Here is a 12,118-nt window from a genome sequence, read left to right as displayed (position 1 = left end):
CAATATCCTTTATTTATGGTGAATATTAATTTCTACTAGGGCTGAACGGTATTGTAAAAAACTGACATTCCGACTTTTTAGGGGTTTGCAATATATTGCAATATTAAAAGTAGAAGAATTTTCATCAGATGACTTGAATAGCTCTTTTTGGGAAGACTTTGGTTGACACATCATGACCAATGTTGTCACTAACGCATTATTAAGTACAGTGGTACCTCTACATACGATCGCTTCGACACACGAACTTTTCAACATCCGACGTAAAATTTGACTCGCCATTTGTTTCTACATCCGACGACATGCTCGAAATATGACGACAATGGCAGCACCGCAGACGAATGCATGGCGGATTTTCTTGTGTGACAAATCAACACTGGTTTCAGAAAAGGTTGGTACATGTGGTGAAACAAGGAAAAAGTTGACGCTTACCTTCTAAATAAAAATGCAAATGACAGAAAAATATGAGCGTAGGGTGGACATCCGTGAAATGGCTCAACAATACATCTCCACGGTCCTCCGACGACCATCGTTCGCCAGTCTTTATAAGTTAAGCTCTTATTGTGGTAACATCTCCAGAGAAATCGCCAACTTCGCCACCTTTTTATCATTTATTTCACAACTTATTCAAAACAAAAACACCTTCTGTCTGCCGCAACTGACGGTGTTCTCAAGAAAACATTCAAAGTGAAAGTGAAACTCAAGCTCACCGGTCTGTCTCTGGCACGTCAGCCCCGCGGTGCGTTCAGGGTCAGCAAAAAACGTCTGCCACATTAGAACCCGATTCGTTACATTAGTACAGGAATTATTATTATTATTATTCCGATTTTGATTTATAATTTATTTGTTTTGCTATGTGTAATTGCCATTTGTAATAGTACCAGCAGTATTTTTTAAGGATTTAGTGAAGGTTTTTGGGCTGTGGAACGAATTAATGGAATTATAATGTATTCCTATGGGAAAATCCTGCTCGACATACGACCATTTCGACTTACAAACAAGGTCCTGGAACGGATTAACTTCGTATGTAGAGGTACCACTTTAATCCGATTATTTTCTTTCAGTAACGAGTAATCTAAAGCATTCATTTTTCCAAACCAGTAATCTGATTAAAATTAGTTTCCGTTAGTGTCTGTGCGTTGCTATTTTGTTATTGCCTCATAATGTATGTAGAATGAAGAATATCGTAGTCATGTACGAAGAGCATTTTGAATAGAAAATGTAAGAAAGGTTCGCACCACATGTTCGTTTCCACGGTAACCTCTCAGTTACTTCCTGTTTTGGTCTCGAGTCATACGCGTAAGCCTGTCGCGATATGCAGCAAGTCAAATTATTCATTCATTCATGTTCCATGGCACGGTAAATAAAAATGAGGGCGGTAATTTTCCTGGCTCTGATTTATCGCCGTGTGCGTGCGTGCGTACAATTGTGCGTGCGTGTGCTGCGTGCACTCGGCACACTGGCATGTTGATTGCATACGAGTCTCCAGTAGTTTTCACTGATGTTTATTTGCCATAGACACGCAGTAGAATTAAAGTTCACATATACAAAATAAGGAAACAATAAACATTGTAAAACGTTAGCATCGAAGACATCCGCCAGATCCTAGCTACTGGTAGTAGTATTGACACAGGAGGGTTGAGTCTCGCGTCAAATAATAAACTCTGCCGTTCTTTTCGCGTGCGTCGCGTTGAGCCGCTTCTGGGACGCGTCTAACACGCGGCCGCACTGCAACTGGTGTGCATTGGCTGATCGACTTTAACGGCCGCGTTTCACTGCGTTCTCGCGGCGGCCACGTTGTCACAACGTTGATGTTTCTGGGTTATATACTGTCCTACCGTGTTGGTCCTCATTATAGTAAAGAAGACGGAGTAAATATAATCTACACAAAGAAACTGTAACCCGATCGACTCACAGCCTCGAAAAGTAAGGGTTACATTACATCAGAAACCCGTTCGGTACGCCTCCGTTCCGAACCGAACACCACGTACCGAAACTGTTGAATACAAATACATGTACCGTTACACCCTTATTAAACATACATTATTTAAACAAAAAAAATAAGGGAGGATGTGCTCCACACAGCCCAGTACACACTAAAACATACTTTTACAGCTTATAAATCCCTTAACCCTGGACAAATCGCACGTTCAGTAATGGGACTATTGCACATGCGCACATTGCGATGACGATGTTCAAACGATATATCGTACAGGCCCGCTTTCTTCATATTTTACTTTTCAATGGACACAACAGTTGCAAACTTTGTTGGCAGACTTGAGTAACTGTGCAGTCAATGATTGTGACATCTCTGATCCATTGGTGCAAAGTTATCCATTCTTTCAAGCATTGCTAATACCTACATCACAAGCGTCCAAAAATGAGTTTGAGCACAAAAAAAAAAAGTAAATAAAAAAACTACATTTGAAAGTTCAAGTAGTCTTTTTCATCCTGGTCATTTAAACAGAAAAATAGATCATTGTCATGCGCGTGATGATCAATTCTCTTTAATGATTTTGTAGAATATAGAATAAATATTAAAGATACACGATAATATCGGCCACCGATAATTATCGGCTGATAATGGCAATTATGACGTCACACAGATAATACAGATAAAAAAAAAATCAACCGATAATGCAATCCGATAATTATATACTTGATTTAGCCTCCAAATGTGCGCAACCAAGCAATTTTCTCCACTTCTCCACCGCCGCCTGCTCAACCCCTCCCCTCTCTGAAGCCCCTGTGGGAGGAGGGGTTGAGTGCGGCGTCATAGAGGAGGCGGTGTTACACATCAGTGTTGAGGCGCTCTCATTAGCGTGCTTTGCCTTTGCCGTGTGTTAAATGAAATAAACGATGCTCTCGCCATCTACAAAACAGTTCCACGAGGCGTAAAGAAAGCGTCCTCATTGAACACCACTAACACTAACCCAGCAGCCATTTAAAACTGCATCGCAATGATTTTTGGAACGAATACGAGGCTGCTGCTAGTGCGAATGCTAAAGCTATTGTAAACACAAATAAACTATAAAGGAAGCTACGGGGCTTGTGACGATACAGAGACGCTGCGGTCCTCCCGGAGTCGGGTTGTTTGGGAATGCAGCCCAAAGCGGGTGGTGAACTCCCATCTATGGCTAAACACCTCACGAGACCGATAGTCGACAAGTAGCTGTCTTCCGACTGAGCCCGCCGGTCCGGTCACGCAGGCCGCCGCCTCGCCCTCGGCGGGCAGAGCAGAGCCGTGCACCGAATACGCCGCAGCGAGCCGGCCGGGGCGGGCGGATATCCGGTACGAACTTAGCTGCCGCCGCCACTCCAATTCAAGACAGAGGCCTGGCGCGGGTGCTAATTTGGCAGCCGGGCGGACTGAAGGGCACAGGCGGGAGGAAATTCCCGAAATGACCCGATAGCCAAACCCCTGGATGAAAAAATAATGCAGTTTATACGACCACGATTCTTCGTGAAAGACATGCCGATCACATCAGTTTTACCACGGACATTTACACAATTGATGTCAAGAAAGCATGTTTATCATGACGGCACAGTGATTAGTTGATCATTTTAACATGCACCAAATCAAGCAAAGAAGTCATCCAGTCAGTAATGTATTCAGTACGCTTTAAATTTATGATGTCTTAATCAGATCATTCTTCTTAAATCTAGTCAAATAATTTTCCCCAGCTTGTTTGAGTGTTGAAGACTAGTTAACAGTTGAATGCGCCAGATTATTCCACTTACTTGAACTAAATATTGCCATTTGTTCTTATTAAGCCCAAACATCTAAAAAATGTCATTTTTCACCTAAATCAAGAAAAAATTGCTTTCAAATAATGTTTTGAACCATACATATTCTTGAATAAAGAACATTTCTGACTTTTTTTTTTTTTTTTTTTTTAGGATTATGTATAATAATTTATTGCTTAAAATAAGGCTGTTAAGGTTATTTTCAGCTAGCTATTTTTCTTTAAGAAATCTGAGTGAAATATACTTGAAGTGCTGGCAGTTAATTTCACTTATTTCTGATAGATTTACACTGAAAACAAGGGAATTTAACTAGTTTTAAGGAGTTGTGTTTGTGCTGTTTAGTAATGTTATACGTTAGGAATGGCTTACTTTTAAAGCCATTTTTGTGCAACTTATGTATTTACTCTGTAAGTAATTGTTGCCAAAAGTTTACCATTACACAATGTCAGACAATCTGTCTTTATTTAGATGTTGGAATTTACTACTTGTTCACATTTGATGTTGGAAAAAAAAAAAGAGCAATAATATTTTTGGACAGTAATATTTTCTCTTGTGTATACTTTAAAATTTTACATAAATCTTTTAATAAAATTATCGGCTTGACATTATCGGTTATCGGTTGGAACGAGGAGAAAATTATCGGTTATCGGTATCGGCTGAAAAATGCATTATCGTGCATCACTAATAAATATTGCATGTTTTCCTCATTTTAATCCCGTAACCAGGTGGTTTTTAAACACCCGAGGCAGGCCCTGTATTATGACAGGAGGGATGCGGGACTAGCATGATCACTTTTCATTATTTACATTAGCTAGCGGAGCTAATTTTACTACCAAGCATCTGAAAAACACCACCAAATGAGAGCTGTTAAAAGAACAATAAACGACAAGAATTCCGTTTCAGTCAAAGACGCCATTTGGATTGGAGTGGAAAAGGATGGCGACTGCTAGGCAGACATGGTCACACAGCTGCCTTACGCCACACCCTACTTGTAAGAGATGGGATTTCGTGCATTTGCCTCAATCAAGACCAAATACAGGTCAAAGCAGGACATTAAAAATGAACTTCGAGTGGCTGTCTCACAGTTGTGCACGATTAGAAAAAGTCTGCAGCACAAAGCGGTCAGCCACTGAAGTGGCTGCTGGAGTTCAACACATTAAATTTTAGCAAAATAAAATGTTTTTGATAACTCTTGCTGGAGTTGCAAACCAGCTAGTGTAAATTTTCAACTGTAAAAGTGACTACTCGTGTGATTATTGGAGTTATGTCATTCATGTTTTTGTTGATTCCAAGGACTAACGTATGCATATCTATTGCAAAAACTGTGTCGTGATTGCGGCCTAAAAATCTCCTAACAGGGGGCCCAGCAAAAAATAGTTTGGGAACCACTGCTGTAACCTATTACGACAAAGGAGATATGGTCTCTTCGTACTCGAATATTTATACTTTTGTCTTCTTTCTTCTTCTCTTGCAGTCCTGTGTGCAAAGAACCTGGCAAAAAAAGACTTCTTCCGTAAGTAAATCTTGTATTTATGTGTCGCTATTCTTGTCTCACATATCCCTTGAGTATTTGAGTGGTCTTGTCAGTGAAGGCAAGGGGCTCGATATTTTGAAGTCTTACTAAATTAGGAAACTTTGAAACAGTTTTTCTTTCTAAGAAATGTTTTTTTCTCTTCTTGGTGCTACCACTGCCAGTATTCTGAATCGTCTTTAGCAAGGGCGTAGGTTTGCATAGGGACGGTAGGGACATAACACTACCAAATTTTTTAGGATGCTCAAATTGTCCCCGCCAACCTTTAAGCAACCTGATTTGCATTATGTACTGAGTTCAGGTATATAGGTAATTTAGATTGTCTTCCTATATGTTGTAAGGATAGAATTTAACCTACCGATATTAAGTGAATCATTTTCATTATGTTCAGGCTTACATTTACACCTTAATTGCATTTGCTGAATTTGCCAGTCCATTTTTTTCCCTGAAACGCACGTTTGATTGTTTGATGACTTATACAAGATGTCGACAAAATGCCGCCTCCTCGACCCCCTTGGAAGAGGAGGGATATTAGAAGTTTTTTTTCGGCCAGCAGCAGCCACCGTGAGTAATGTAAAAAGACGTCAATGTTGTGGAGGTGGGGAACACATTAAACATTAAACTATGTGAATTTGCTAGCCTGCAAAACCCGAGAAGGAAGCTGGTTAGAGAAGTGTTGTCCTGTATGTTTTCTACTGTTAACGTTAAACTGTGAGAAATGTAGTGAACTAAGGTTTACCCCCTCCTCTTCAATTTTCATTTTTGTTTTATTTAGCCCAATAGAGCTTTCACTTTTTGTTGAGTTTGGCTGTGCTTGTGGACTAAAGCAGTAGTGTTTTACCTGAAGGTAGGCTCCAATTTTATTTATTTTTGTTATTCCTTAACAAGTTTTTTTAATTTAGTTAAAGTTGAGTTCATTTCTTTATTTAGGCAGTCAATTTGAGTGGTCTTAAGAATTTTTTGCATTCCTGATGGATAAAAGATAATTAACAAGTTTCATTTATTGTGTATGTTAATATACTTTAAGTGATGCTCAAATATTGCAATTTAAATTTGCTAATAAAATCCAGACATTTATTTCGGAAGTTTTCAAAATGTTCCTTTAGTAGTTTTTGAAAACGAAAGGTTCGAATCGAACGGTGTATCACCTGAACCAATACACATGAAAGTTAATACAAGTCAATACAGATTTATTTTGCATTGATCATTTAGCCTATCAAATAATTAGGTTCATATTCGTGAGAAATGCAGCCCTGACCGTTCACCCAATCTGTTTGGTCTTATTAATGTCCCATCCCCAGCAAAAAAGTGTACATGCAGGTTATGCTGTTATATTGTCCCTACCAATGTTGAGACCAAACCTACGCCCTTGGTCTTTAGATGAATATCACAAATGATTCTTCTCTGCTCTGCTCTGCTGTTGGCAATCATTGGGAGGATTTGTATTTACTACCAAACAGATATTTGTAGTTGTACAAATTAGTCCTGTTTACAAAAGTTTGCAACTTCAGCTTTTAGATTCAGACTTACATGCAAACATCTTTTTGACAGCAATCTTGCGCCATTACTGAAAAGTGTTGAGTCTTGCGCAGTCATGAATAAAGCCTTGAGTTGATTTTGTATTCAAATGTCATCTGATGGAAATGCCTTATTTGTGTAGTAGTTTTAAATATTGTGACACCTACAGTTCTTGCCTATCCAGGATTCAGTAAGGCTTTTTAGTTGGCAGTTGGTTGCCTCGTGTGATTTCCTTAATTGGATCAAGATTAACAGTTGGTATTTTAGCTTCCAATTCACTTAGTTCGACCTGCATATCTCTGTCAGTCTAAATCATACGTTGAATTGTTTCTGTCCGAATCACCTTTAGAACTTTTTAAATACCTGATGTATTCTTATTGCAAATGCTCCTTTGGAATACAATAGATTTGGTTCTTTTGCTAAACATTCACATAGGTTTTATTCCTTTTGTGTGTTCATTTTTATTTTTATTTAAACAGGGTTACCTGATCCCTTTGCCAAAGTGGTGGTGGACGGTTCTGGCCAGTGCCACTCTACAGATACTGTGAGAAATACATTGGACCCAAAGTGGAATCAACATTATGATTTGTAAGTAGACCTAAATGCCAATTGATCTTGAATAAGGACACACTGTTCCAGTGGACTTAAATATAAATGTGGGCTTTAAATGTGGGCTTGTTTTATTGTTGCTGCCATGTAAGTGTTACAGGAATGCAGATCAAGCCGCATTGTTTTTGCTATTGTCTAAACAGGAATAAAACAAAAATAGTGAGCTTTTCACCAATGCATACGTGCTGTGCACAATTATTTTTGTATTTTTTTCATTTCCGACCCCCCCCCCCCCACCCCCCACGCCCCCCCCCCCAAAAAAAAAAAAATCAAACTTGGACTAATTTGAATGGTTTACTGCCTTCAATAACAAATTCTGAATGTTTTATGGAAAGGCAATCAAATACTTTTTAATGAAAAAATGACCACTGAACAGTAGTTTGTACATTATCTAATAGCATGACATTACAAAAGCAAAAAGTTGAAATGTAATGCATGGTACTCAGCAGGGGAGGCTAATTATTGCTTGACCAAATTTTGCTCCAAATCACTGTTGTAAGTAGCTAGCAGAGCTCCTTAACAAATTGTCTTGGAACTCTTGTCTAGTATCCTCGGGCCCAATTTCTCGTGGTGCTTCTTGTACATGGGGGTTTCAAGAGGTAGCGGGTGGTACGGGCGGTGGTGGGTGGGGAGTCGGGGGTTGGACATGCGCTCTCGCCCCCAACCACCAAAGGCTGGTTGGGTCTCCGATGGGCCAGAGGACCGCTCTGGATCATGGGGATAGTCCTCAACTAGCTATGGCCGCAGGTCTTGGGACGTTTTCAGTTCGCGCTCACATGGGTTGGCGGGGGCGTCGTCTGACTTGCCTATCGGCTCCTGCACAATTGTCACATTCTCCACATAGCCAGCACACATGTTAGTCAGCATACACCTGACAAGGTGCCACTGAACACATTGAAGGATGTCAAACTATTAATACTCAATCACAGGTGACTTGTCCCAATACTATTACTTCCCCATTACAAATTGCTAAGGGATTGTTTACACGGCAACACTCTGATTGAAGTAACAGAAAACACCCCGTTAGATTTGCGTTCACACAACAACCTTTTCTGTTCGAGCTCCTCCGCAATCACACATACAAGCGATCTAGTATTCATGGCATGCAATAGGGGGCAGCGCAGTTTTGCAACGCGATAACCATTACACACATTTCCTTAAAAACATCCTCCTCATCTCAGGTTGCTTGTGTAGACAAATGTTCATATTCTAGCCATAGACTTCACTATCGGTTGACGTGACTCTGGGCTGATCTGTAGAGGGCCTATTTTCAAAAACTTAAAATTCAAATATTTTCAAAACCAAAGCCGCTAGTGACCTAAAACCAAAACAGGCACATCCCTTGGGCATATGAGTCTCCATGAGCAGCAACATTAAAACATTCAAAGTCGTTTCCTAATAAAATCCTGATTAACTATTTTTTATGCAAGTATAACAAAACTTAGAATTGCCATAAAATTCTCAAATTTCACGCTAGATGCCAAAAAAAATCACCAAATGCAGAGATATTCACCTATATTTTCAGGATCCATAGCACTAATTAACACATATAATAACATAAACAATAACATTTTTTTCTCAAAATAGCAACTTTTTTTTTTTTTTTAGTTATTTTTGTGCAAGTTTTCAACAGCTAGTAAATCACTGTTTTCACATCAGGAACTTAATACCTGAGGAAAGCATGACGAATCATCTTAATTTTACTCAACCAAAGCAAAATTTGCATTTTTCTATATACAGTACAATCACAACTTATTTAGTTTGAATTACGCTATTGTTTAGGGATACAAAATCCAACATGGCGGCCGTCACAAAACAAAGACCTTTTTAAGTTGAAAATTCTTACAAATAAATGTTTAAATCGCGAAAATTCTATTGATATGAACGTAAAACAGTCTAGTTTCTTGGTTAAAAGCAAAAAACGGGCAGTTATCATTTATTTTACGTAAATATTTCAAGCTAAAGTTACACTATTGTTAAATCCAACCTGGCGGCCATCACGAAACAAAGAGCTTTTTAAGTTGAAAATTCTTGCAAATAAATGCTTAAATTGAAGAATTTCTGTAGATATGAACGTAAAACAGTCTAGATTCCTGGTTAAAAGCAACAAACGGGCAGTTATCATTTATTTTACGTAAATATTTCAAGCCAAAGTTACGGTATTGTTTATTCCAACCTGGCGGCCGTCTCGAAACAAAGAGCTTTTTAAGTTGAAAATTCTTGCAAATAAATGCTTAAATTGCAGAATTTATGTAGATATGAACATATAACAGTCTAGATTATTCATTTTACGTAAATATTTCAAGCTAAAGTTAGGCTATTTTTTTCCATTCATTTCATTGTATTCACAACAATTCAAAGTGCATGCATGGTGCAAAAAATATAATAATTACCTTGAGACCTCGACCAAATCTCTCTTGAGACACTCCTGCCTGCTTGTATGCAGTAAAACCTTCGCCCTATTTCCACCTAAATCCGGTGTTGGAACGCATCGTGTATTTGAGTTTATCATAGTGAATAGTGAAAGCCACCTCAACGCTCTATGGGTCGGCCCCCTACGGGACGATGTGGCGCAAAGTTGGTGGGAGTTGTCCTGTCAACTGATGGTGGAGTCAATGTTCTAGAAGTGAATAAAGCAAAACGCAACCGAGCAGCGGGCTATATAAGCTTCGAGCGCCGGCAACCGAGCATGCCGAGCAGGACAACCCGAGCAGATGTGCCAGGAGACTAGCCTGGTACTCCAGACTCACCGCTGTTCCAGCTATTGAGTCTGGCCACCATTAAGCGGATAAAAATTCCAGGGCGGAGCAAGCCACAGCAAACAGACAGCGGAGTGGACCAATCAGCAACGGGCGGGACGAGGGACTTGCGCGCGGAAGTAAACATACGAGGAGAGCGGAGTTTATTCAACATTGCCAGCGTGAGACAGACTGTTGTCAATGACTTGTGTCGGTGTTTTTGGTATGGCTGTCAAACGATTAAAATTTTTAATCGAGTTAATTACAGCTTAAAAATTAATTAATCGTAATTAATCGCAATTCAAACCATCTATAAAATATGCCATATTTTTCTGTAAATTATTGTTGGAATGGAAAGATAAGACACAAGAAGGATATATACATTCAAAATACAGTACATGAGGACTATTTGTCTATTATAACAATAAATCAACAAGATGGCATTAACATTATTAAAATTCTGTTAAAGCGATCCATGGATAGAAAGACTTGTAATTCTTAAAAGAAAAATGTTAGTCCAAGTTATAGAAATTTTATATTAAAATCCCTCTTAATGTTTTCGTTTTAATAAAATTTGTCAAATTTTCAATCAAAAAATAAACTAGTAGCCCGCCATTGTTGATTGCAATAATTACTTACACAATGCTCATGGGTGCTGAAGCCTATAAAATCAGTCGCACCCAAGCGCCAGCAGGGGGCGGCAAAACTCCATAAAACACAATTAACAAGCAGTTCACTGTACTGTCATTTAAATCTGTCTGAGTGGGGGGGGGAGTGCGTTAATTGCGTCAAATATTTTAACGTGATTAATTTAAAAAATTAATTAACGCCCGTTAACGCGATAATTTTGACAGCCCTAGTTTTTGGTAATTTAAAACTGATTTTACCGTGGATTGGAACATTTTCTCGGCTTTCCTGTTCACCATCTGTGTTGGTGCTGTGGAGACGACTTCCGATGCGGAAGAGTGAGACGTTGCTCATTAAGAACACGTCACGCAAATAAACGAATCTGATTTGTCGATTGATTTTGTACTTGTTCGAGAGGCTGTTAATGGGCTGGGTCCCAGACTATACTCTCAGTGTTTGAAAAACACAGGGAGAACAGTCTGGCCGTGCCAGGCAACCAGGAGACTGCAGTATTGTCTCCAAAAAAGTCTCGCGGGTAACTGAGTCATAACGACTACAGTTGGTTTCCGTCTTAAAGTATTTTCGCATGTATTCAGTGTTTCTCCACTGTCAACACATAGCCCATGTTATAAAATACAAAACGTTAAAATTACTCATTCTCGTGAGAACTAACGCTACATTTTATCAGAAGCCACCACCTCTCACCCCACTTAATACAATTTTCCCCTACTGGACATTTAAACCATGTTCCCATCGCACTGCCAGTATCTATCTACATCAAATCTCCTCCTCCTTTTACATAATTCTCTCCCCCCTTTTGGCCTGTCGCCCTCTCAGTGGAGCGTGCTCCCAGCTAGTGACCCCTGGCCTCTTCCTCTGCTTCAGGAAATGGCTAACATGCCATAGAAAGCAGATGGGAGTGTAGGCTTGGTGGGTTTCCAGTGTGCCACACCCCCCAAAGCCAGCCTCCAGCTTCAGAATTGCCTCTATTTTGGCTTTCCTTTCGTATCACTAGCAGGCACCTGCTGTAATTTCTTGATTATAATGTTTTTATTTTAAAGAAGAAAAAATTGTGGTTGAAGTAGTTGTACATAATCATTCGTTCATCAAACAGAAGATCGCTTTGTGATTGATAAAAGTATTTCCTCATTGATGTAGTCATTTGCTTTTCGTAATTTCAAGGTTTTCTTGAGAGTCAAATTGTTCACGAAATGAATAAAAATTATGACGCATCTATTGCTGAATATTTTTTATTAATGGGCTATATCTGTGTGTCAGTAGGTTTCCTAACTTTTTCAGTGTCATTGATAGAGGTGGAAATCTTGGGGCACCTAACAATTCGATTACGATT

General features: G+C 39.3%; 1 protein-coding gene across 2 annotated transcripts in view; it reads left to right on the top strand.

Moving 5' to 3' along the window:
* Positions 1–12,118, top strand: part of LOC130920838 (E3 ubiquitin-protein ligase SMURF2-like) — a 161,334-nt gene that overhangs the window by 61,259 nt on the left and 87,957 nt on the right. For both annotated transcript variants that reach the window (XM_057844319.1, XM_057844318.1), the window contains exons 2-3: positions 5,219–5,257; positions 7,273–7,381. In XM_057844319.1, the coding sequence (XP_057700302.1) occupies positions 5,219–5,257; positions 7,273–7,381 (148 nt within the window). The remainder of the gene's footprint in view (positions 1–5,218; positions 5,258–7,272; positions 7,382–12,118) is intronic.

Source organism: Corythoichthys intestinalis, chromosome 8 (assembly GCF_030265065.1).
Source record: "Corythoichthys intestinalis isolate RoL2023-P3 chromosome 8, ASM3026506v1, whole genome shotgun sequence".
Lineage (NCBI taxonomy): Eukaryota > Metazoa > Chordata > Actinopteri > Syngnathiformes > Syngnathidae > Corythoichthys > Corythoichthys intestinalis.
This window is presented reverse-complemented; position numbering and strand designations above follow the sequence as displayed.